Genomic DNA, 24,852 nt, shown 5'->3' with positions numbered 1-24,852 from the left:
TATCGGTCACTATGAAGGAAAGTGGTATCAAACCTGATATAAAACTCTGAGATATTAATCTGAGCCCTTTTTTTATGCAGATGATGTTATACTTATGAATAAATCCAGTACAATTTGCAAGATTCCCTGACTAAATTGAATAACTGCTGAAATAAATTTGCTATGAAAATCAGCAGTAAAGAGACAAGACAATGAAAATTGGCAGAAACATCAACTGCATCCTGATGGAAGCTGGGCAAGGGTGTTAGAGCTGGGTTCTTTACTTTTAGAGTGGTAAATGAGTGGAATAAGCTGCCAGAATCTATTGTGGGTTGGGTGCTATGACAGTGAGTGAGTTCAAGGCAAGGTATGATAGATACTGTGAGAATGTCGAATAGTTGTGTGGACATGATGTTTATGGGCCTCCCTAGATGAGTCTAAGGACTCCCTGGAGTCGCCCATAATAATAATAAATATTCAAAGACAACAGAATTAGCAGAGCTGGTGTGGTAAGTAGTCTTCTTCTCCAACAAGGATGAGGTATTTGCCTGTTCCTGCTTCACTGGTCTTCCTCTTGCCTTTTCTTTTATCTATATTTAGTGACTTGTTTTGGTAGCTGACATTGTTCCACCTCAGATAAATGTTCTTTTTATTTCTCTTGGTATTCCTTGATCTTTTCATTTACATTGTAAATATCTGTCTTCATTTTTATATAATTCAATTGTGTTCATACTTTAATTGTTCTTAAAACTCTCATTTTTGCAACTTGTATTTTACTTTCATCTTTCTTTTTAACAGTCCATATTTTCGGACCATATTTATAATAGACTGAGAGTGGCTGTTATAAAATTTAAGTAGAGTTTATTTTCTTGTTCATTTCTTGTAGTGTCTAGGATACCATAGTTGGTATTTGCACCTCGAAGGTGAGGTATTATTAAGAATTGCTACTACCTAGCTGGGGAGGGGGCTGGTGCAGGTCCCTCCCAGAAACAGAGGCCTAACAAACAAGTACTTGATCACAGATCCAACTATCAAACTGCCAGGATGCAGTCTGCCTCGACACCTTTGGAGTCAGCTAAACAAATTTAGGATTGGACAAGGCTGCTATGCAGACTGCATCATATCACTGATGACTTCCCCATACACTCCTTTCTTGGAAGCCTCAGGAATTTGCATTTACTCCTAGACAGTGTGCCATCAAGTGGTTAATTTAATTATCAATTTGGCTCAATTTCTTTTATTCCCCCTCCCCCCCCAACTCCCATACACTAAATGATAAACAAATAGTCTTGTATTTATTCAGTGTTCTTTTGTTTCATAGATTTTCTGAAATTTATTTTTCCATCTTTATCTTTTAGATATGTTATTATGCAGCCTAAATAATTAAACTGTGTCACCTGTTCTATTATTTTATTTTCTATAGCTATTTTTGATCTGACATGATCTTGATATTTAAATAAACAAAATGACATTTTGTTTAGTTCAATAAACACTTAGTCAGCCTGGTTGGTCAAGTGGTTTAGTGTACCCATTCTCCAACCTACAGGCCATGGGTGTGAATGTTTGTGATTGTCTATAGTCGGGAGGTGAATTTCATCGCCCAATGTGAGACTGCCACCCTGCTTATCAGAGGCCTGAAGTGGCTTGAAAAAGTTTTACCAGGTGATGAAATTTATCTCCCACTTAAAGACAAACATCCATGCCTTCTGCGGGATTCTAACCCAACACAATCTGTTGGTTGGAAAGTGGGTATGCTAACCACTTGGCTAACCAGACCGGCAAGCAATGGACATCCTCGTTTTATCAGTTTACTCCATAATTTTTCTTTGTATTTTATCAAAAGCTTTTTTTATAATCTATGAAGGCCAAATGAGTTTCTAAATTAAATTTTTGTCTTTTTTCAATAATTTATTTTTAAAACATAAATATTGTATATACATGACCTTCCATCTCTGAAATATTTTGATAAGTAGTCAACTGAATAAATTTATACGGAATAAAAGAGAGAGAGAAATTAGTCAAAACTAAATTAAGTGTACAAGAACTGAAATTAATTTCAACTTAATTTTAACTTTTAGGGATCAGAGAGCTGGATTAGAAATAAATCACTTGACGAAACACTGGCCAAAGGCAGGGGCGCACCGGCCATATGTGCAATGTGTGCGACGCAAGCATCAAAGAGGAGGAAATACTTAAAAAAAAAAAAAAACGTTCTTTTAAAGTGATTTTTTTTATTGGAGGGGGGGGGGGATAGCGGCACCAACTAAAGTTTTGCACACAGGCACCGGTCACTACTGGCCACAGGGGAGAGAATAGATGGCATCCATGGCAATATCTTATTAAAAATGAAGATATTAGAAAAGAACTTCATGTTACCATTCTGGAATTTGTTAGTAGAGATAATCTCAGGTGGTATGGTCACTTAAACAAAATGGAAGAGGAAAGGTTAGCAGAAGTGTTTTTTGCCAAAATGGCAGGAAAAAGACCCAGAGAGAAACCAAAGTCTAGGTGGATTAATGCAGTGAGATGTGTTAGAAGACAAATGAGATCTAATAATATTGGAGTCTTGACAGATTCATTCGAAGGGAAATTGTTCATAAGGAGTTAGTAATAATGTAACTTTATCATGAATACTATCATATACCGTACATCCTCTGAGGATACATATCAGGAATTTGATTGTGGAAGAAAAACTCGGTGAAGAACAAGCTGGATTCAGGCCAAATAGAGGCTGTCAGGATCAGATCTTCACTTGACAACAAATAGTCAAGAAAGCATGAGAATATAACAAAGATCTGTATTTAAGTTTTGTCAATTTGAAAAAGGCATATGACAAGGTGCCAAGAGAGAAGCTATTCAATACACTACAGTTATATGGTGTCAATGGGGCATTATATCAAGCAATACTTAGTCTTTATTTGAGTTGTAAGTCAGCAGTTAGAATTGAAGGAAGTACAGGAAGATGGTTTAATGTTAAATCTGGTGTGAGACAAGGATGTACATTATCCCCTCTGTTATTCATTATCTATATGGATCACATTATGAAAGAAAGTGGTATTAAACATGATATCCAAATTGGAGATGTTAATGTCAGCTTTTTGCTTTATGCAGACGATGTTATACTTCTAAATAAATCTGCTACAAGTCTGCAAGATTCTCTGACTAAATTGAATAACTGTTGTAATAGATATGGTATGAAGGTCAGCAATAAAAAGACAGACATTGAAAATGTCAACTGTGTTGTGAATGGAGAACCTGTGGAACAATTAAAACATTTCAGCTACTTAGGCACAATTTTTAGTGAAGATGGTAAATTAAATATAGAAATAGACAACAGAATCAGCAAAGCTGGTATGGTGGGAAGTCAATTGAATAAATTCATATGGAATAAGAGAGAAATTAGTCGGAACACTAAAAATTAGCTGTATATAAGACAGTATTCAAACCAGTTTTTAAGTTATGGATCTGAGAGCTGGGTCAGAAGTAAAACACTTGACCAAAGACTAGAGACCGCAGATATGAGAGTCCTGAGAAAGATTATAGGCGTGAACAGATGGCATCAATGGCAATATCATATTAAAAACGAGGATATTAGGAAAGAACTTGAAATTGTCAGCATCCAGGAATGCATTAGCAGAGCTAATCTCAGGTGTTATGGTCACTTAAACAGAATGGGCAAAGAAAGATTAGCAAAACAAGTGTTCTCTGCCTGGCTGGCAGCAAAACGCCCCAGAGGAAGACCAAGATACAGGTGGATTGATATGGTACAAAATGCCTTAGATGATAGAAATATAAGATCTGATAATGTTGGAGTCTTGACAAGTAACAGACTGATTTGGAGGAAAATTGTAGATAGGAAGTTAGTAATGATGTAATTTTTTTCATGTAGTACTATCATATCCTGTACACTCCTTGAGGGTACATGGCAGGAATTTGATGATGATGATATATTTTTCCCAATATGATACAACACAATTCAAGCTCTACTTGGGACAGTTAGGATATGACATCTAACCATCATCTCGTCAAATTCCCAACATGTACAGGATATTATGATAGTACTACATGAAGAACTTACCTGTTACCTGTCAAGGCTCCAACATTATCAGATCTTATATTTCTGTCTTCTAAGACACTTTTTATAGTATCAATCTGCCTATATCCCAGTCTTCCTCTGGGTCTTTTTCTTGCCAATCTGGTAGAGAACGCTTATTTTGCTAATCTCTCCTTTCCCATTCTGTTAAGTGACCATACTACCTGAGATCAACTCTGCCAACACATTCCTGGATGCTAATGATGTCGAGTTCTTTCCTAATATCTCATTTTTAATATGATATTGCCACTGATGCCATCTGTTCATGCCTCTAATCTTTCTCAGGACTCTCATATCTATGGTCTCTAGTCAAGTGTTTTATTTCTAATCCAGTTCTCAGATCCATAAGTTTAAATTGGTTTGAACACTGTCTTGTATACAGCTAATTTAGTATTTTGACTAATTTCTCTCTTATTCCATATAAATTTATTCAATTGACTTCTAACCATCATCATCTCATCAAATATCCCGACATGTACAGGATATTATGATAGTACTACATGAAGAACTTACATCATTACTAACTTCCTATCAACAATTTTCCTCCAAACCAATTTGTTACCTGTCAAGACAAGTAATAATTTACTGTCTTCACTAAAAATTGTGCTTAAGTAGCAGAAACGTTTTACTTGTTCTATAGGTTTTCCATTAACAATGCAGTCAATATTTTCAATGCTTCCGCCTATTTTCATTGTCTTTGTCTTGCTGATTTTCATACCAAATTTATTACAACAGTTATCCAATTTAATTAGGGAATCTTGCAGACTAGATTCCCTAATTAAAAGTATAGCATCATCTGTATAAAGTAAAGAGCTGAGATTAACATCTCAAATTTTGATATCAGGCTTAATACCACTTTCCTTCATAATATATATAGATAATAAATAACAGAGAGGATAATGTACATCCTTGTCTGACACCAGATTTAACATAAAACCATCTTCCTGTACTTCCTTCAATTCTAACTGCTGACTTACAACTCAAATAAAGATTAACTATTTCTTGATATAATGCCCCATTGACACTATTTTTGAAGAGCTTGGCATCTTGTCATGTGCATTTTGCAGGTCTACAAAACTTAAATACAGATCTTTGTTCTTTTCCCAAGATATGTAGTAAAGTGAAAATTGACAGTCTCTATTTAGCCTGAATCCAGCTTGTTCTTTACCAAGCTTTCCTTGAACAATCCTTCTCAACTGTTTCTCAAGTATATTTGCATAAATCTTACCAGAAACACTCATTTGGGAAATACATCTGTAATTGTATTTATTTTCCTTTTTTGTATATATGGATACTATGAGAGCTCTACTCCAATCATCTGGAATTCATCTCTGTTCAGGCCTTCTGAACTATACAGTGCAACCTTTTATACCTCCATACTTCAGCATTTCTGGTCGAATATCATCTGCTCCTGCTGCCTTTCCTTATTTTAGGCTATGTTTTTTACCACTGTGCTGTCACTGTTTGTTTCATTTAGCAATTTTTCGAAGTAATTACTCCATGCATCGAGGATATCTTTTTCTCCAGTTTTCATGTCACCTTTATCATCTCTAATTCCTTTTACAGCACTCTTTTTTCCATTTCTGAGCTTTTTCAAAAGCCTACAGAATATTTTGCCACCTTCCTGATATTTATTTTCTATATTCTTGCCAAAGTTTTTTTGTGACTTTTGTTTAACTATTTCTTTTTTTTACACATTGCTTCGCTTTCTTACATTTGTCTCTGTATTCTCTAAGAGTTACAAGCTGACTTATTTGCCAGGAAATTTTGATATGATTTCTTCTTTAACTTCCTGTGTCCACCATGGAATTCTGATTTTTCTATCCTTGCTAACAACCTCAACATATGCATCTCTAGCTGAATCTCCAAGGTTTGGTTCCTGTTCTCAAACTATCATTTCTTCTTGAATAATGTTTGTGTATTTTAATCTACAGTTCACATCTGAAAGCTTCTCAACTTTTATTCACTTTAAATCTTTCTTACATGTTCTTCTTTTCAATATAAAATTCAATTTTATCCTGCTCAAGACTAAATAGTGATCACTTCCAATTTCAAATCCTCTGTACACTCTAGTATCCTGCACCAGTGAGAAAACATCACTATCAACAGTAACATAGTCAATGAGACTTTTCTTATTCCTTGCATCTTGTCTCCATGTGAATTTATGCACATTTTTATGTTGGAACATTGTGTTAGTAATAAGCAGTCCATGTCCTGAGCAGAAATCCAACAGGTATTTGCCATTATTATTAGCTTTGCTGTTTTCTCCAATTTTTCCCAAACTATTTTTGTTTGTATGGCGTCGCCCGGTTAAACAAGGCCCCCGTTGTTTTCGCCAGGGAACCAGGGCGAACAGCGAAAAGTCAGCTACTGGAACAAATATGAAAACAAACCCCAACTCAACATCACCAGAGTTAAAGATCGGTACTATCAATGTAAGGAACCTGAATGGCAAAGAAATGGAGCTAGCTGAGGAATTAGATAAGTACCAGATCGACATAATAGGGGTGACTGAAACAAAAAAGACCAAAACTGGTGAGATCGTTCTGAGCAATAAATACAAAATGTTATATTCAGGCAATGACAATCAAGGAAAAGAAGGAGTAGCCATAGTATTCAACACAAAATACGAGGCTAATCTTCTTGAATGGCAGGCAGTCTCAAGTAGAGTAATGTGGGCAAATATGAGAATGGAGAACTGGACAATGAGACTTATTTGTGCCTTGAGAAGTATACTTGAGAAGCAGTTCAGAAGAATTGTGGAAGAACAAGCTGGATTCAGGCCAAATAGAGGCTGTTAGGATCAGATCTTCACTTTACGACAAATAGTCAAGAAAGCATGGGAATATAACAAAGATCTGTATTTAAGTTTTGTCGATTTGGAAAAGGCATATGACAAGGTGTCAAGAGAGAAGCTATTCAATACGCTACAGTTAAATGGTGTCAATGGGACATTATATCAAGCAATACTTAGTCTTTATTTGAGTTGTAAGTCAGCAGTTAGAATTGAAGGAAGTACAGGAAGATGGTTTAATGTTAAATCTGGTGTGAGACAAGGATGTACATTATCCCCTCTGTTATTCATTATCTATATGGATCACATTATGAAGGAAAGTGGTATTAAACATGATATCAGAATTGGAGATGCTAATGTCAGCTCTTTGCTTTATGCTGATGATGTTATACTTCTAAATAAATCCGCTACAAGTCTGCAAGATTCTCTGTATTGAGAAATGAACCCAAAACTAGTTGAATTTAGTTTAACTAGGACATCTACTTATCTTCAGCAAAGATAAATGCTTTGTTTTCTTTTTTGTCAGTCATTTTCTACTCTGCTATTTAGTTCCACAACAAGTACCAATTTTTCTTTCCAAGCCTTCTGAATTACACAAGGGAATTGAGTAATGCAGCACTGAAGCAACTCTACCTGAAAGTTGTATTTTTGTGAACATCTTAATAACTTTGAAATTTTTATAGTTTAAACACATGCATTGTTTTGCTTATTTGATATGAAAATATGCTTTTTTTTTTTTCTTAATTAGAAACTAAATGTTTTTTTATGAATTTATATGCAAATGCAGATTTGAATGTTAGTTTGTCAATGCTGAAAAGCACACATTAGTTCAAAAAAGTAAACAGCAGAACAATCCATTGTCCATTTGCTGAATCCTACTGTAATTTCCAGTGAGACCATCTTTTTCCTTTTATGCTCTTTTTTCTTCCACTCATTTATTATGTTTTTCATTTTATTTTGTCTTTGCAACCTGTACCAGTAATCTAACAGCATTTTCACACATAAACTACTATATCATTACGTGTTACAATAACAAGGTCAGAGGAAAAGTGAAATAATTTGCTGTAATGAATGACTTGGTTGGCTGAGTAGATAGCATATCTGCTCTCCAACCAACGCTGTGAGTATGAATTTTGCTTGGAATATGGATGTTTGTGAAGACATTTAGGTGGTGGTGGTGGTGCATTATATGGCCAATTGTGAAACTATTATTCTGAAGTGGCATGGGAAAAAAAAAAGTCATATTTGGGCTCTAAGAGCAGTTTCTGAATTATGTAATCCTTAACCTCACTAATGTATTACAGGTTTTGTGCCTATGACATTAATTGAAATTTTTTAATAGTAATATCGAGCAGGTTTGGTATAGATCATACAAGTAAATCTACCTGATTTCACTTTGTCATATGGTTCTGGCAGATTTATCTCCAGTGACTTTTCTAGTAGTTTAAAGCTTGAGAAAGGAACTGATAAAAATCAATTTATCTTTATTAATAATTTTATATAGGTGTAGAAATATTCATTTCATGTCATCTTAGTTTCTTTTCAGAAGTCTTGTAAATACTGGTTGAAATCATGTTTTGTTTTTTCATCTTCCACAGAACAGTTTCATGTTTATCTTATGCCAACACCTAAACTTGATGTATTTGGGGAGTGCTTGCTTCAGGTTACTCATGAAAATATATACTTGTGGGACATAGCTAATCCTCGTCTAAAGCTTGTTGCATGGCCATTAACTGCTCTTCGACGATATGGCAGTGATCCTACAAAGTTTACTTTTGAGGCTGGAAGGTAAGTGATCCATTTTTATATCTGTACAGAAATTTCGTCAGTTACTTGAAATTTAATTGTGAGGCGATTCTTCTTGCAATTAATCTTCCTTTTTTTCTTCCAGATGTTTGCTAAGATTGCAACCTCTTAGTAAACATATGGAACAGATTTCATTGGTTTGAAATGCTACCCAGAGTCTGGATACAATTCTATGTGAGATTCCAAACTCTGGCAACATCAGTAATTCTGTGGCCATCTTCACTTTTCCAATAATTCTTTCGCACATGAAATCATCTAGATGATGTCTTTGAGACATTACAAGACATCCAAGTTTGCAACTTCATTCCTTCGTGAAAAGAGCTTCCTTCAAACACAATTTGTTTAGCCTTTTATCCTGTTGAATGCTACCACATGACCCCTTTGCATGAGATTCTAAAATTTGAATGCATACTGTTTTTTATATCTGGTCCACACACGAATGGCCACAAGACCAATAGCACACTAGTGGTGTGTGTGTGTGTGTGTGGAGGCAAGAGGAATAGAGGCATCTGTTCACATTTTGCTTGAATAGCTGAGTGTGTAATCTTTTGGGAAGGCAGAATGGGGGAGACTGTTCCAAACAACAGAAGTAGACAGAACAAAAGAGGAGGCAGTGAAGTTGGTTTGGTGAGTTTTAAGACGGATAGTAAAAGGGTGTTGTTGGTTAGCGGTGGCTCTTGTATTAATTTTAATGATTTTGGAGGTAAGTGAAAGAATAATAGTGGCCAATTGAGCAGAGCACTGTCTTATCTGTAGAAAAGACAAAAGGCAGACACTTGAAAGTGAGCGTACAGTGAGAAAGCTGACTATCCAATTGCAGAATGGGGAAGACAGACCATAGGATAGCAGTTTGGTCTATCCTATGGTCTGTCTTCCCTTTGCCAAATGCCTTTGAAATGTCGAGGGCAAGTATGTGTGTTTCTCCAAATTTCTCCATTGCTTGAGTGCATAGGTGAAAGCAAGATCAGCTGTAGATCGTGAGTGGCAGAAACCATACTGCTGGTCGCTGATTAGTTGGTGTGTCTCTAGATGGTTCAAGAGTTGGTTATTGATAACCTTCACCATAATTTTTGAGAGAACAGAAGTGAGAGCAATTGGATGGTAATTTGTTGGTTGACTTTTATCACCTTTCTTTGGGATGGGCTGGATGCAGGTAGGTGCTAGTTGAATAGGATAGATTGAAGAGGCAATATAGGCTAGGTGTTAGTTCTGTGGCACAATTTTTTAACCCAATAGGTTTTTAACCCACAAGGCATCTGATCAGTGCCAGATACCTTGTTTGTGTTCATGTTGTTAAGAATTATTCGGATTTTTTTTTTTTTTTTTTTTTTTTTTTTTTTTTTTTTTTTTTTTTTTGTCGGGAGCCATTCTTTGTTGAGTGGAGGGAACTTTGCCCAGGTCATCAATGCAGGAATTGGAAGAGAAGAGTGATGCAAGTAAATTGGCCTTGTGTTTTGGTGAGGTGACTACAGTATACCATCTGGATGTGAGAGTGGTGGAAACCTGGATGGGCAGAAGTTTTGCCCACTGACCTTGGCAAGGGACCAGAAGGAGTAACTGCCATTTAGTCAGGAGGTGAGTTTGCAGCATTTGGCCAGCTGGAGTTTTGGTCTTGAGCCAGTTGTGGTAAGCAGATGTTTTTTTTTTTTTTTCTTTTACAGCATTGGTACACTTTTTTGAGAACCAAGGTTTTTAATGGTGGCTGAGTGTATGGACTGGAATAGGAGATGAAAGCCTTCATTCCTGTGAGGATGATTTCTGATATTCAGTTTAAGCATGTGTTTAGATCAGAAGAACTGAACCAGTAGTCAGACCATGAGAAGGAGGAATAGAAGTCACAGAGATTCACCCAGATGGTACCCTTATACTGCCAAAGGACACGAGACTCTGAACTGGTGGGTGTAGGTTGTTGTGCAGCAAAAGACTTGTATGTGGTCTGATTTTCCAAGAGGAAAGCCAACAACCACAGTATACCTGGAAGGTGAGTTTGTTAGGAAGAGATCAAGTGTGTTGATAAACTGGAGGGATTGTCTGGTATTTTGGCAGGAAGATTGATGATCTGAGATAGGTCATTGCTGATGGCTAACACCTCAGCATCCCTGCCTGCTTGATCAGTGAAATTGGAGAAGGGGAGCCAATATGCACAATAAAATTTGTGGACATTGAAGTCCCCAAGTAGGATGACCTCACTATTAGCGTGCTTAGACTGCAGAAAGTCGAGCTTTAGAGAGAGAGAAAGTTGAAGAGGTCAGAGTGGTTGACAGAGTTTGGAGAGCAATAGAGGGAGCATATGAAAAGGGCAGGTTGATTTGGTAGAGAAATTTTGAGCCAAAGCAGATCATATGGTGGGGATTCAAGGATTTGCAGTCTCTGGTGGAAAAATCTGTGTAATGTGTAGTTTGGGCAGTTGGGGTTCTGAAAGGAATATTAGTTCTGGTTTAGATGACTGTAGGTGGTGGTGGTGTGCACATCATTTATGTTGCTGTTTAGGCCACAAATGTTGGTAAAGTGGATGTGGAAACTTTTTTTTTTTTTTGGCTTTCTACTCGAAATCTTCAGTTACACAAACAGATTTGTCTGAATTTGCAACTGTAATCTTCAGAAATTGTGTTTTTCCTTAGGTTTTGGACAATAATGTAAAACAAGAGGATTCAGTTAGGTAGTGGTCATTTGCATTCTGTTTTTCAGTGTTGTCCTGAAGATACATAGAGATTATTGCAAAAATATATTAAATCCTGTTGTGCAAGCTTCTGCTGTTTTTTTAATACTGTGGATGAGCTGTATAATAACGAGCATTTAAGTTTTGAATCACTGAATACAGAAAAAAGATGGATAGTGAAGTAAATTTTCCCTTGAAAATTTGTGGCAGATGTAATAGATGCATTACATGAAAGTACATGTCGAAGACCTGGTTCATTTCTCAGAAGAGGAATAATTTTAGTTAATAAGCCCAGCTAAGTTTATAGCATTTCTACCTTGTTAGCATAAAATTCACACTTGATCAAGTTGTGTACTTTTTTGATTTTTTTTATTTCCATTTTTTTGACAAGTAATTTTTTTTAGATGGCAGCCACTTGCTTTAGGTGTTCTGAGTGCTCTTTTTGCAGTTCTAGAAGGCTGATTTTTTGTGTTTTATTTTATTTAGACTGTGGAAAATATATCACAAAATCTCCTTTATTGAAGCATTTCTTCTTTTATTTTACTATTATTTTGGTATTAAGAAATCTCTTATTGAAGGTGTTGATTCAAATCCATGATCAGTTTACTGGTTAGAGTCGAGATGCTATCCATTTTGGTAACGAGTCCAGCAAGGATCAGTTTCAAAATTGAAGGTAGTTTGAGAATGGATTGCTTTGCATTGTATAGTATAGTGCAAAGCGATTAAAAAAAAAAAAAACTTCTTCAATCTCTGAAATTTATCCTTTAGGATAAATTTTAGAGATTGAAGATTAAAATAAGAGATTAAAATAAATAAAAGTTAGCCTTCCTGGTATTAATTGCAATCATTTGATTAGCTAATAATTTTTAAATATTTCAACTTTTTTTTTTCTTTACACACACACACAATGATTTTTTTGTATATTTTTTTAGGCATTGTGCTACTGGTGAAGGGATGTTTGTTTTTCATACACTAGAAGGAGAAAAAATTTATCGCAAAGTACATCAAGCTACATTGGCAATTGCAGAAGCACATCATCGAATGAAGAGGCACGGTGAAAGTTCATCTAATGCACAGTCTCAGGTAAATTGTTGTGCTGTTCATGAATTATTCCAAGTGATCTTTTCTATGCAATTTTGTGTTTTAGCAAAATTCTCTGTGTGGCTGGAAACATTTTATAGCTTTATAAACTTCCTACATAACTTAAATCACAAAATTTGTTTCATGGTGGAAGTTGAACAAAATAGGACACTTCCTTTTTCGAGATATTGTACTCCCAGTCAGTGATCAAAACAGATGAACAATAAAAACTTTTTGCAGTATACAGAAAAATATTCAACCCAGGGATGATATTTACACACTACCTCACACCATCATCCTGCCCAGAAGCAGGTATATTAAAGGTGCCAAGAAATTATATTCTTGGTTTATCCAAGTGTAAGCAAACAAAGTTTGTGCATGATGTATCTTGACGATACTAAGCTACTTGTATATAGAGGAAAATGACTTCACATTAATTGTCTTAGCGGAAAGGCCATTACCCAGACTGCCTTAGTATCTCATAATGCAAAGCACACATCCTTTTTAGGTGTGCATAATGCTTGATAGGAGGATCGTCAATACTTCTATGGCCAGAGGAACATTTCATACAATAGAATCAGAGCAAGTGCACTCTCAAGTCACGTCTTATCTTCAGTGAACACAAACGAAGGCCACCAACATGGATTAGAGTGGAATGCAACATCAAATGTTTATATTTGTCATGATGAAGTGGAATGGTGCATAGTTGAATCCAAAGAAATTGACCTAGACCCTTCTCACATCAACAGCAACCTCAACTATAGTCTACCTGACTCGCACAGTTCTGCCAGTATGCGTGAACTCATATGCTTGCATTTGCACAACAATAGAACTACAGAACAGACTATAATAACAATTCAAACTTAACTTCAGTTTACAAGTCTGTTATTATAATGGCACAGTGCTTTTTATGTTGTTGTTTTTTTTAATTTGCTTTAAGTGTTACCACGCCTGAAGAAGTTGTTTTGATTAAACATGTTGTATGTGCTCCATTAAATTAACTTATTTATTTTCTCGGTTTCAGTCAGCCAAAAAAAGATGAACATATGTAACCAATGATCACACATGAATATTATAATATTAAAAGTTGACAAAGGCAGTTCAGTTGTCATGAATACAGCTAAGCCATGACTAAGATTTCACTACTTATACTCCGTGAGATTATGATCCCTATTTGGACAAATCATAAAGACACTGACAATCTGTTACGCAACATGCTCACATGGCTTACTGAACTAAAAAGAAAGTTGAAATCTATGCACCCTTTAACTCTGTGACTATATGGTACCCAATATTGTGACCAGAATTCCTCTTTGGCCAATCACAGATGGCATTAGTTCACCTACTTATCTGTTATCAAAACATCTTGCCAGTCTTCTTGAGAACCACATCAGACATGCTGACTCCTTCATTAAACTTTCTCAACACTTTGTACAAAAACCATTGGATATTCCAGCTAGTCTAGATATTGTATCTTTTGTTCAATAATGTTCCAGAGGATGAAGTGATGGAAATTATAGACAATCTGTTGCCTCTACTCCAATTATTCAGATGGAATGGGAAAATTTACAAGCAGCTATCTGGCCTTGCAGTGGAAAGCTCCGTACCAACCTATTCATGAAAAAGTTGGAAAAACATTTCCTCACATCTACAAACAAAAAGCCTTCTATTTGGTGGAGATATGTAGATGATGCTTTATCAGCTTGAAAAACAGTGCTGCTGAGTTGCATGATTTTCTTTCATCACTCAACTTCTACCAACAAAATTAAATTCACTTGTGGAACTTGAAGATGAATGAAAACTACCTTCCTAGATGTCTTAATTTCCAAAAAAAAAAAGCCAAAGGTGGAGTCTCTCTTAGCATATACCACAAGCCCACTCATAGAGGCTGTTATCTACACTCATCCTCATTACACCATGTGTGACAAAAACTAGGTATTGTACATATGCTCAAAGAAAGGGTGATCTCTGTCACAAGAGATAAAGAATTAGTCTCTAGCTCAACTACTTTGTGTGCAATGGGTATTCTAAGCAAATCGTAAGAAAAAATACTACTCCGTAACCACAGTAATTAAATATTTTGTCCTAATTATTCTTAGGACAGCATCAGTATGGTTATTTCAAACAAAGTAGGAATAACATACAGTTAGGGCGCATGCTTACAATGGAATCCCACTATGCATGCAGTAGCATATAGAATTAAATATAAAATATCTGATAAAAAATAAATTAGATTAAAATAAAATAGTATATATAAATTTATTTTACATGATTAAGGATGACAACTTTAGTGTTAGTAAGAACGTCATTATGGTTTAAGTTGGGTCTGGTTTCAGCACTTTCTCACTTAAGGATCTATGTAGACGTGTGTTGTTTTTCCATTTGATCCTATGGTTTGGGGTTTCAACTCTGTGGTTTGATATTTATGGTCTTGATGTTCAGAAATGCATTTACTAATAGATCTTCCTGTTTGTCCATAGTAAGACATCTTACAGGAACATGGAACTTTGTAAACACCAGGTAGCATCAAAGGTGAGAGTAACAAATTATGGATCTGGTTGATTGGTTTTGTAGGTAGCACAAGTTTGTATTTCTTCATAATTTTTTTGGCAGACGTTTGGAGCTGCATCTGCAGTGTCCTTTCCCTTAATTCCAACATGGCTGGGAATCGAACATAAAAATTAAAGGTATTTATTTTGTACAAGAGTTGAATGGGTGATGTGTGAAAAGTACCAGTAGTGGATCAAGTCCAACAACCAGTCTGCTCTTCCACGCAGAACTGTAAATCTGGGACCTGCAATCAAGCTTTGATTATGGATCTTATTATTACAAATGCAGAGCAAGGAACATCATTCAGCACCCCATTCAGTAGAGGATAGAGTGTGGAGGATGTTCATTGTCTTTTTGCAATATTTCTTAAGATGATGAATTTCTGCAAATATAAAACTTAGCTTTCTATTACAGGAATATTATTATTTTAATGGCTAATATAGCCTACTTTTTGTTTTATAACACTTCAGTAATGCAGATGTCATTGGCTCTTTACCCTAAGATTTGGGTAAAGAGCCAATGACATTGTAAAGAAAGGGGTACTCCTAAATGAAAGTAGGCTATATTAGCCATTAGAATAATAGTTGTCCCCTCCTTAAACGAGGACATGGATATGGAGTGCATTTCTGGCAGAACCGTACACGAATGCTTTTTTTCTGCAGATAACCTGAACTCATGACAAAATGCCCATGAAGAGATGCAATCGATTGCTTGTTGAAGTTGACTTTCAATGACCCCCATATTTGAGTGACAGTAAATTGTGAAATCATCAACATAAAAGTAACCGCCTACTGTGGGAGGAAGCGGTTTAATAATTGAGTTCACTTAAGACGGAGCCTTGAGGAACCCTCTCTTCTTGATATGGCTAAATAGAAACTTCTTAATAAAAACAGGAAGGTGCCACATCAGAACAAGATTAAACAGGTCTTTTAAGTTGCTGTATCCTAGATTTTTTTTCTGTCAAAGAACACTGAAACCACATGTTCTTGTTTTAGGAAAGAAGTTTATTGCTTCTTGTGTTTACTATTTTTTCCAAGACTTGACACGACAAGTCTTGGAAAAAACATCCAATTATCATCCCAATGCTCTGACCAAAGCTAGTCAGAGCATTGGGATGATAATTGTTGGCCTGGATCGTTGCCTGGCTTTGGGATAGCAATGATAATTGATTTATGCCAAGAGTCTGGAAACTCTTCCTCTCCAAATATTCTGTTGTAAGAGGAGGAGATCATGAGAGGTGGTTTATCATCTCATAATGGGTAAGAGAGGAGAAGTGTTCCTCTCTCACCCATTAGTTCCTCCTTAAAAAGGGGCTGATTGTATAGCTCAATCCCCTTGGTACAAAAGCTTAGCTGCTGTTTCTCTTGTTCTTTCAAAATTAAAAAAATCAGGAGTATAGGAAACTATTGCAGAGATCCTGGCAAAGTTTTCTCTCAAAGTGTCTGCAATAGCTTTGGGCTCAGTACGTACGTAATGTCCAAAGTAGACAGTGTGTTCTCGATCTTTCATCTTTAGGATTTCATTCCATACAGTTTTTGCACTAATTGTTTGATTAATCGATGATGTAATGTAATCCAGGATTATTTTTGACTCTGACATTTCATGTAACATGCTTTGTCCCGAGACCATTTAAACTCTAAGTATGTTGTAAGAAATGGATCCCATTTTGCACCAAGGTTTTGGATGGAGTGGAAATCAGGATGATATTTTTTGGAAATGCTGAGGTGGCTGCATGGACAATACATCCCATGTGAGCAGTGGAAAAAAAAAGAAAAAAGCAGAGGAGCAGATTATAAGAGCTTGTAATCATTTGAAAGAAGATATTTGCTTTGTTGTTGTTAACAAGGGAGAGATGATGGTTGTTGAGCATTTGCTCAATGATACAACCTTATCTATTCTTGTTAGCACTGCCCAACAGTGCCATTAAGAGTATGGACTAAGGCAGTTGTATTATGAGATTATCAAGTTCCATTTAATTTAATTCAGAACTTGGTGGGAAATACTGAGCATACTGTGATTAGAAACTCCACAGATAGCAAATCACTACTGCTTCCAGAGCAGTAGTGATTTGCTATCTGTGATGGAATGATGAGCAGACCCATCTCCAATTCTGTCCTTGCATACAAAAGTGATATTCTTGAAGTTAGTTTTCATTGTTTAAATATGTTCCCTGCAGATAGAAACAAATAGGTTTGTGTTTTTGCAGCAGGTGCTTGATATCATCGATAGTCTGGCAAAATCCACAAAGTTTTCCTACTGTTTAGGCTTTACAGATCCTATTTCCCAGGAGGCTGAGGGCTTACCATTATTATTTAGTGACACTTCTAAGGAGTCCATAGACTCAGCAAGGGAGGACACCACCTGCTACTACCATTATCAACGCACCAATCTGCTGCCCACCACCAGTATTTTTTGTCTGTAAATTGCATGTATTCTGAAGGCTGATTTGTGTGTATGTGGGGTCAAAACCTGCTGCACAAGTATGGGATCAGCTAACTCACCTTCAATTGAAAAAAAAAACCCCGTAAAGATTTCTCCCATCAAGACGAGAATCGAACTTAAGCCTTTTCCAATCAAATGGTGCACCGTACCATCATTCTTTGACTTGCATTATGGAGGCATTTTTTTTTTAGTAAGTAGGGATGACCAGTGTCCATCTCTTCCTCTGAAAAAATATCCAATGCATCTTCTGAAGTTTCAGGATCACTGGGTAAGTTCAAGTCACTTTTTGTGGATACAGAAGTATCTGTTTTTTCTTTGGGAGATTCTGGTGGCTTGTCTTTAAGTGATGACCTTGGCACAGTTTTTTTTACAAGTGGGTTCTCATCAAATGAGAACATTTTTCAAGTTGAACCACATACATTGTGCGATTGATGCACTCAATAGATAAACAGTCATGTAAAGTGCAGGTATGGTGGAATGATATGAGAGTCAGTTGATGTTTTGTTGAATTTCTTATCTTTCCATTTCTGGCATGCATGGGAGTATTCAGAATGATCTTGACAGTATATACCTTTAGCTATCTTAGCAGAGCAAGATTTATCATGCTCTTTACTATCACTCTGGCATAGGTGTCAAAGCCATGACAGGCAATTTGGGCATGTCTGTATTTCTGACACTTGAAGTATCTTAGTGAATTAGGGATGTACAGTATTGAGATACCTTGCTTCAGATGTTGGAGGCTTAGGCATATCAAATGTAAGGATGATGTTTCTAGTTGAAACCAGATGAGGATGCACTGATCTCTCAACTCTGAACATATCTCATCAGAAACAGTTAGGAAATTGTGTTCCAAAATCACTCCTTTACAGGAATTGTGTTTTATGGGATGTGACTGTTATTGGTATTCTACCCGTTGATGTAGCCTTGAGTAATTTTTTTGGAATGTTGTTGACATTGTTTCTACAAAGACAGTTATTGAGTTTGTGAGAACCTGCTGGTCCTAAACCCGTTTGAACAAAGAAGGGTGACATTTTCCTTATTAACTTTTCACCTGTTGTGCAATTATTAAAGCTGGTATCATATTTTTTTTTTTTTTTGTTATCGAAAGGTGTATCAATACGTGGTTGGGCTTTGTTAGGGCCCCTGAAACGACTGAGGATGAAGGATTCATGCTCAAGTGTTTTGTTCAGTACCAGAGCTCTCCCACTCACAGTGGAGCCACACATGGATGCCCAATATCCGGCAAGCAATGATTGCACTTGAGAGTGGAATGACAGGGTTACTCCAGGCACATTTGATGGTGTTCAAACAGGAAGAACAAGAAAACATAATTTTTCTGCCACAAGGTCAAGGTTATATATTCCCAATATTTTCTAGACATTATAGCTAAAAAAGAAATTATTTTTTAATCAGAATTTGGAGAATTACCACTTTACCAAGTGGGAATGGGTTAGCATTAATTGGGGTCTTAACTGCATATAATGTATTTTATTCTAACAGCATATTAATTCACACAGTTTGATGTGCAAGAAATTTTTTCCCCCACCTTTTATAGGAATCTGCATCTAAAGGATCTTCATCTCGTAGCTTGTCTTTCCCAATGGGATTTCAGGAAACAAACTCTTACCAAGCTGTTGAGGAACTTGAGGATGTGGCTAATCAGGAATCACCATCATCATCATCAGGTCTTGAGGCAGTTTCTGAAGGAGAGGTAAGGCTAGGTGCCAGTGAAGAAATGCTTGTTCATCAATCTGCACATGGACCAAAATCAAAGTGTAGTCTGAGGTCACATCTCTTGCAGTATAGCCAGTGAAAAAAGAAAAAAAAAGAAAAAAAAAAGTTTTTCTGCCTAAACAGTGCAATGACTTATGATTGTCACTGTTTACTACAGCAAGAACTTATTTTAGATCTTTTTGGAAACTCCATAATTCTGTGCTCAACCATGAAGCTATACTTAACAGGAAATGGAACCAGAAACATTATTTGTCAATGTGGAGCACCCTGTGAGCATTTTTTTTTTTTTTTGCTCATATCAATTTTCAAGATCTCCGTCCAAATGTAAACCATTGCAGGACTTTTAAAGCATTCAGCTGCATTGCATATTTACATTGTGAGTGCAATACTTTAATAAATAAATGGTGCATTACTTTAGCCACATTTTTTCATGTAAACTGTCTAGAGTCATTAATTTTGTCATAATTTGGATGAGGGTGTTTTGCCATATTAATATGAAATGTTTCAACTTCATTATTTACTCATTGGAATTCTAGATTTAAAAAAATTTATATTTCAGGTTAAATCATTTGAAGTCCTGATATGTAACAGCGCCTATGTGTAATTCCTCCCACTCTTCCTAGCATTTTAAATAACATTCTTCTGAATAGAAGAATTGGAAATATGTTTTTTTATAAAAAATAAAATATTTATCATAAATTTCACAGTAGTATGCTTTTCCAAACATTTTGTTATTTATGACATCACCCTTCCAAGTATGAAATTTCATTTGATTAGTGGGTTAGTTATTAGCTTTTTTTTTTTTTTTAGCTAGACATAACTAGATTCAAGCAAATTAACATCAGTAGTAATTAAGTGATAAATGTTTGTAAAAACAAGTCAAGTAGATAGTGCAACTAACATCAGATAATGAAAATGTGAAGAATATTTTTCAAAAACTAAAAAAAAAAACTGTGATAAGATTTTAAAAACGAGTTACTTTCAGCTGTCAGTAATCAATGTTTGCAACTACTTATATATATAGATCTGTGACATAAATGGTTATTTTGATGGATCAGATATGCAGATAAAAGCCCATGTATCAATCTATTTTCGACACGTTGCAACATATTTCTACACTTCAGGATTTCTTAGTATGGCACCATTCATTATTTATACAATTTTACATTGACTTTGTTTAGCTGTGCTCCAGTCTATGTAAAATTGTGCAGAAATTTTTAAATACAACTCATCATGAAGCATTTCCCAAACCGTACATAGTTGGGAACTGGTTTGGTCAGTTTATCTCCCCCCCCCCCACCTCATGTGTATATATCGTTTTCTCAATTAAATAAGCTTGTAAAATAACTAAAAATTGAATTCTGATGTTCAGCTATTACATCTTAGTATGTAATAAATTTTGAATAAAAAAAAGAACTAATTTGAATGATTGTGTGACAGGAGGGAAAGTCAGTTTTATCCTTCAATTGGGTTCAGCATTTTTTTATTTATATATATAAACTGTCTAGAACACTTACTTTTATGTCACAACATTAGGAATCTGACTTCCTTCATTTTGACAACCCAAATTTATCAAATGGTTTTGATAAATGAAGTTTATCAAAAGGGTATGCAAAGTTTGGCTAATCTATTAATGACCTCATCTTTAATTCATAACAAGCAGCTTCTTGATCCACATTTGATTATCATTAACTGGAAGAAAATATTCACTGACTCTTTATCCAAGAGCCTATAATCCTCTTAATAACCGCAAACATATCTTAGATATCACTTTCAGCTTATTTTTGTCGTTTAGTTAAAATATGATAATACTTAATTCCATCTTTCACCTCATTACTTATGGACAGTTTTAATTGCTGCAACTGTTATCCACATTGAAGATGTAGATGGTATTTCATTTAAAATGAAATAACTTTGCTTAATGAACTGACATTGCATACTCTTTTTTGTCATGTATAGCTTGTTCTACACCAAGCTGTACATGACAAAGAGCACACAATGCCAGTGATCATTTAGTTAGGCAATGGATCCTGACTAAGTGTGTATGCACATTTTAATTGTTTATTCTTATTTAACAGTCATTTATAGCTTAATACAGCAGCTCACATACTGTATTTCGGTTTTCGTATTTTTTTGGCAATTAGGGATTTTTCCCCGAGGACCAGTACCAGACTGCACACCACAATTTGGGAAATGCAGGATAGGAAAATTTACTTGGATTCATATATAATTTTATTTAATATTTTAAATGACTTGTATGCATATGTGTAATTGGTTCTGTAATATATTTGAGAGGGGATTGGGAGTTGAGCAATATAGCTTTTCTGCCTAATATCTAAGAATACATTTGAATACTAAAATTTTATTTGGTTAAGTGAACTTAAAGTTAACTTCTTCCTATTATACTGTATGTAGAAAGTTCATTCTCATTTAATGGGAATAAAAATCTGGTAAACTACTGTAAATGTTTTACAGTATGATTTGTATGTTATTTCTTTTTAGCAAATGTAAAAGTAACTCCACAAATAATTTAAAAATTCCAATTTTTAACAAATTGTTGAATTTTGAACTTGTATATTTCCTTTTGTTGTAAAACCATTTCTGAACTGAATATTACTGTTACATCATTATTATTACTATGTATGATTTAATTTTGTGTGTGTGTGTGTGTGTGTGTTGTGCACACCAGAGTAACGTGAGAACTTTGTGTGCGTGGATATTTAAAATGTCATTGCATTCGAGTCACGTTTCATGTTTTATATCCAAAGATCTATGTATACACATTACATTTGAACTATTACCTAGGAAAGGACCAAATTAGTTTTTTTTTTTTTATGTTAAGTAGAAATGTACATTTGTTAAAGCAAACCCTGTTAATAGCATGCATAGAATGTATAGTATAAATGAACTTGAATAGTGAGTTTATATATTTGTGATGTGGTCTGAGATAAAAAAAATAATCATAAAATGCAATGAAGTTTTCTATAAAACATAAAACTATTGCTGAAATTGTTTTATGAAACAAATGTTAAGCATCTTTGTAGTGTTTGTGAAAGGTTCCAGAGCAGTTGATAGGCCAGCTGTGTTATTTTGGATGCATTCCTTGAGTAAATCTTTGCTTTAGGAATTTTGTTTTTTCTGCTTGTAAAATAAAGACATGAATTTTCATTTGTGAGCATACTCAATAAAATATTGATGGTTACTGTGATGCACAAAGGAAAGTTTGTATAATAGTTTTGAGTGTAATACTCAATATTTGTTTATACATTTTCATATCCTATTTGTGTACAAATTTTGAAGCCGTATGTATATTTATCAGTTAATAAGCATATCAATATTCTAAATCGGTTGCACAGTGAATGTGTTTATGAAGGAATGAAGAGTATTGTTATATTTATCTTTACTCTTTAATTCTGAACTGCTGTAAGGTGTTCCTAGATTGAGAATAAAATTGGTTGCAGTGAAAGATTTTAGTATAATAATTCCAAGGTTGAATGGGAATTGTAGTTCCTTTTGCAGCCTAATTTCAACTTTATACAATTACAAAAGAATCAAAGAATGAAGATATTTGTAATTTAAATTTCATTATACATAAACATGATGTATGTATATCCAGTAGATTCCAGTTAATTAGTGCAGCTGTTTATTTGGGACAAATAATGAAGAATATAAACCCAAGGTTGCTTCACTTATTTGGGCCACCTTGCCACTTTATTAGGACAGTGGCTGCAAATGGTGTGTGCTAAGATACAGAGTAGAGAGGACACATGTATTTTGACATTATAGCGATTCTACTTACAGTGACTGCTAAGTACTTTTAATTAAAACAGGTGTATGCTAATCTTTTAATGAAAAAATGTAACAAAGTGTATCAATTTAATTTTTGTATATTTTTTTTTATAAGGCCTCTGTTGAGATGACAAGGAAAGATCTAACATTAACAGATGAAATCGTCTTCTTCATGTAGCTTCCTCAGTGAGTGAGTGCAGCACCATGTCTTTCCAGTTCTCTCTGTTGGTGGCTTTCTTTTTGTTTCTGCATAGCCATGTGATCCTGTCCATGATCTTATATCTTCAAGCCATGCCCTTTGTTTTTTGCCTCTTGATCCTTTTCCCATAACTTTTCCTTCTAAAATTGTTAGTATCCTCTGTCCTGCTGAACCTCTCAGTATGTCCTGCCAATCTCATCTTTCTCTGGATCATTTCCTATAATAAAGATCTCTGTAGGGCATCTATTTGTCACATATTCTGTCCATGAGATTTTCAGAGCTCTCCTATAGCACCACATTTCAAAGGCCATTATCTGTTGTCTTACTCTCTCTCTTCTTGAATACTCAGGTCTCACTTCCATATGTGAAAACCGGCCATGCTAATAATGTTATTATTTTATTATTATTACTAGGTAACACCTCCAGGAAGTCCAAAGACTCATTGAGGGAGGGCATCTACTCTATAACTCTTTGTCTCCACCAACTGCAACTACCTTTATCGTCTATACTAACGCCATCTACCACCACCACCACTAGTATTTTCACAGACAATTACAAACATCCATGCCCACGGCAGGATTCGAACTTGCAGCCTTTTGGCTGGAAAGCGCATACGCTAACCATTTGGTCAACCAGGCCGTCTTATCATTCTTTTCTTTGTCTCGATGCCCATAGAACATCTGAGCAGATTTTTATTTTCCCAGAAGTTTAGCTATGGCTGTTCTTAACTTATTTGTATTTCTTTATCTTGCTTTCCATCTGCAGTAAAGTAGGTGCCTAAATATTTGTATTCTGTTGTATGTTCATTTTTCATATTGTTTATGAAAACAATGAAAATCGCCTTACTTGACAAAATAAAAAAACCAGTCATTGTCAGCTGGCAGAAATAACCAGTGTTCCAAAATCTACAAGTCGCACGTTTGTTAGGTCAGCAGGAGAAATTGTGAGAAGGCAAGGAAGCTCTCAAATCAACATTTTTCTATTGTAACTGGACAGGGTGTACATGTTAAAAACCAAATCAGAAGAGTTGCTAGAAAGCTGGGCCGTATGAGCTCTAAAACTACAGATGGTTATTGCAATGGAAAACCAGACATGAAATAAAATTTAAGAAGACAGTGAAAAGGACAGTGCTGATAATTCAAGCACTGAACATCAACTAAGTGAATTGCTGCAGAAGTTTAGTCCTGATGAAATCTATTATATTGATGAAACAGGTCTGTTTTACCATGCACACACCAGACAGCTGCCTGAGCTTGCAGCACTGTCAGGTTTTTTTTTTTTTTTTTTTTAAGTTGTGCTGCTGTAACATGTCGGGACATGACAAATAGAAGCTGTTGGTTACTGGAAAAAATGCCAAGCCTCGATGTTTTAAAGGGCTTAGAATGAAGTTTGCCAGTTCTGTATTATGCCAACAAGAATGAATGGATGACCTATTATTTTTCAGGAATGGGTAATGCAGAAATGCAATAAAATTCAAGAAAAATTCTCCAGCTTCTGGACAACTGTGCAGCACACCCTCAGTTAGATTGAAAAACATTCAACTTGAATTTCTTCCTGCTAACACCATGTCCTTGATACAGCCACTGGACATGAAAATCATACAAAAAGACGTATTGTGGAAGGGCAGTACACCACATCCTTGAAACAACTGAGCTCACCTTCAGTGGCCAAAGAAATCATCGCAAAGGTTACTATTTTACAGGCAGTACAATTTGTTGCAGATAGTT

At 35.4% G+C, this 24,852-nt stretch overlaps 1 protein-coding gene across 2 annotated transcripts in view; it reads left to right on the top strand.

Moving 5' to 3' along the window:
- The window catches only part of LOC150096546 (docking protein 5-like), an 86,916-nt gene extending 66,287 nt beyond the window's left edge, over positions 1-20,629 (top strand). For both annotated transcript variants that reach the window (XM_090407935.1, XM_090407936.1), the window contains 3 exons: positions 8,465-8,654; positions 12,264-12,414; positions 18,959-20,629. In XM_090407935.1, coding sequence (XP_090264061.1) covers positions 8,465-8,654; positions 12,264-12,414; positions 18,959-19,216 — 599 coding nt within the window. In that variant the 3' untranslated portion in view covers positions 19,217-20,629. The remainder of the gene's footprint in view (positions 1-8,464; positions 8,655-12,263; positions 12,415-18,958) is intronic.
- The last annotated feature ends 4,223 nt before the right edge of the window (positions 20,630-24,852 follow it).

The sequence above is a fragment of the Typopeltis vanoorti genome, chromosome 18 (genome assembly GCF_054136105.1).
Source record: "Typopeltis vanoorti isolate ZY-2024b chromosome 18, IOZ_Tvanoo_1.0, whole genome shotgun sequence".
NCBI lineage: Eukaryota > Metazoa > Arthropoda > Arachnida > Uropygi > Thelyphonidae > Typopeltis > Typopeltis vanoorti.
The sequence above is the reverse complement of the archived record's forward strand: the minus strand, read 5'-3'. Positions and strand labels throughout refer to the sequence as shown.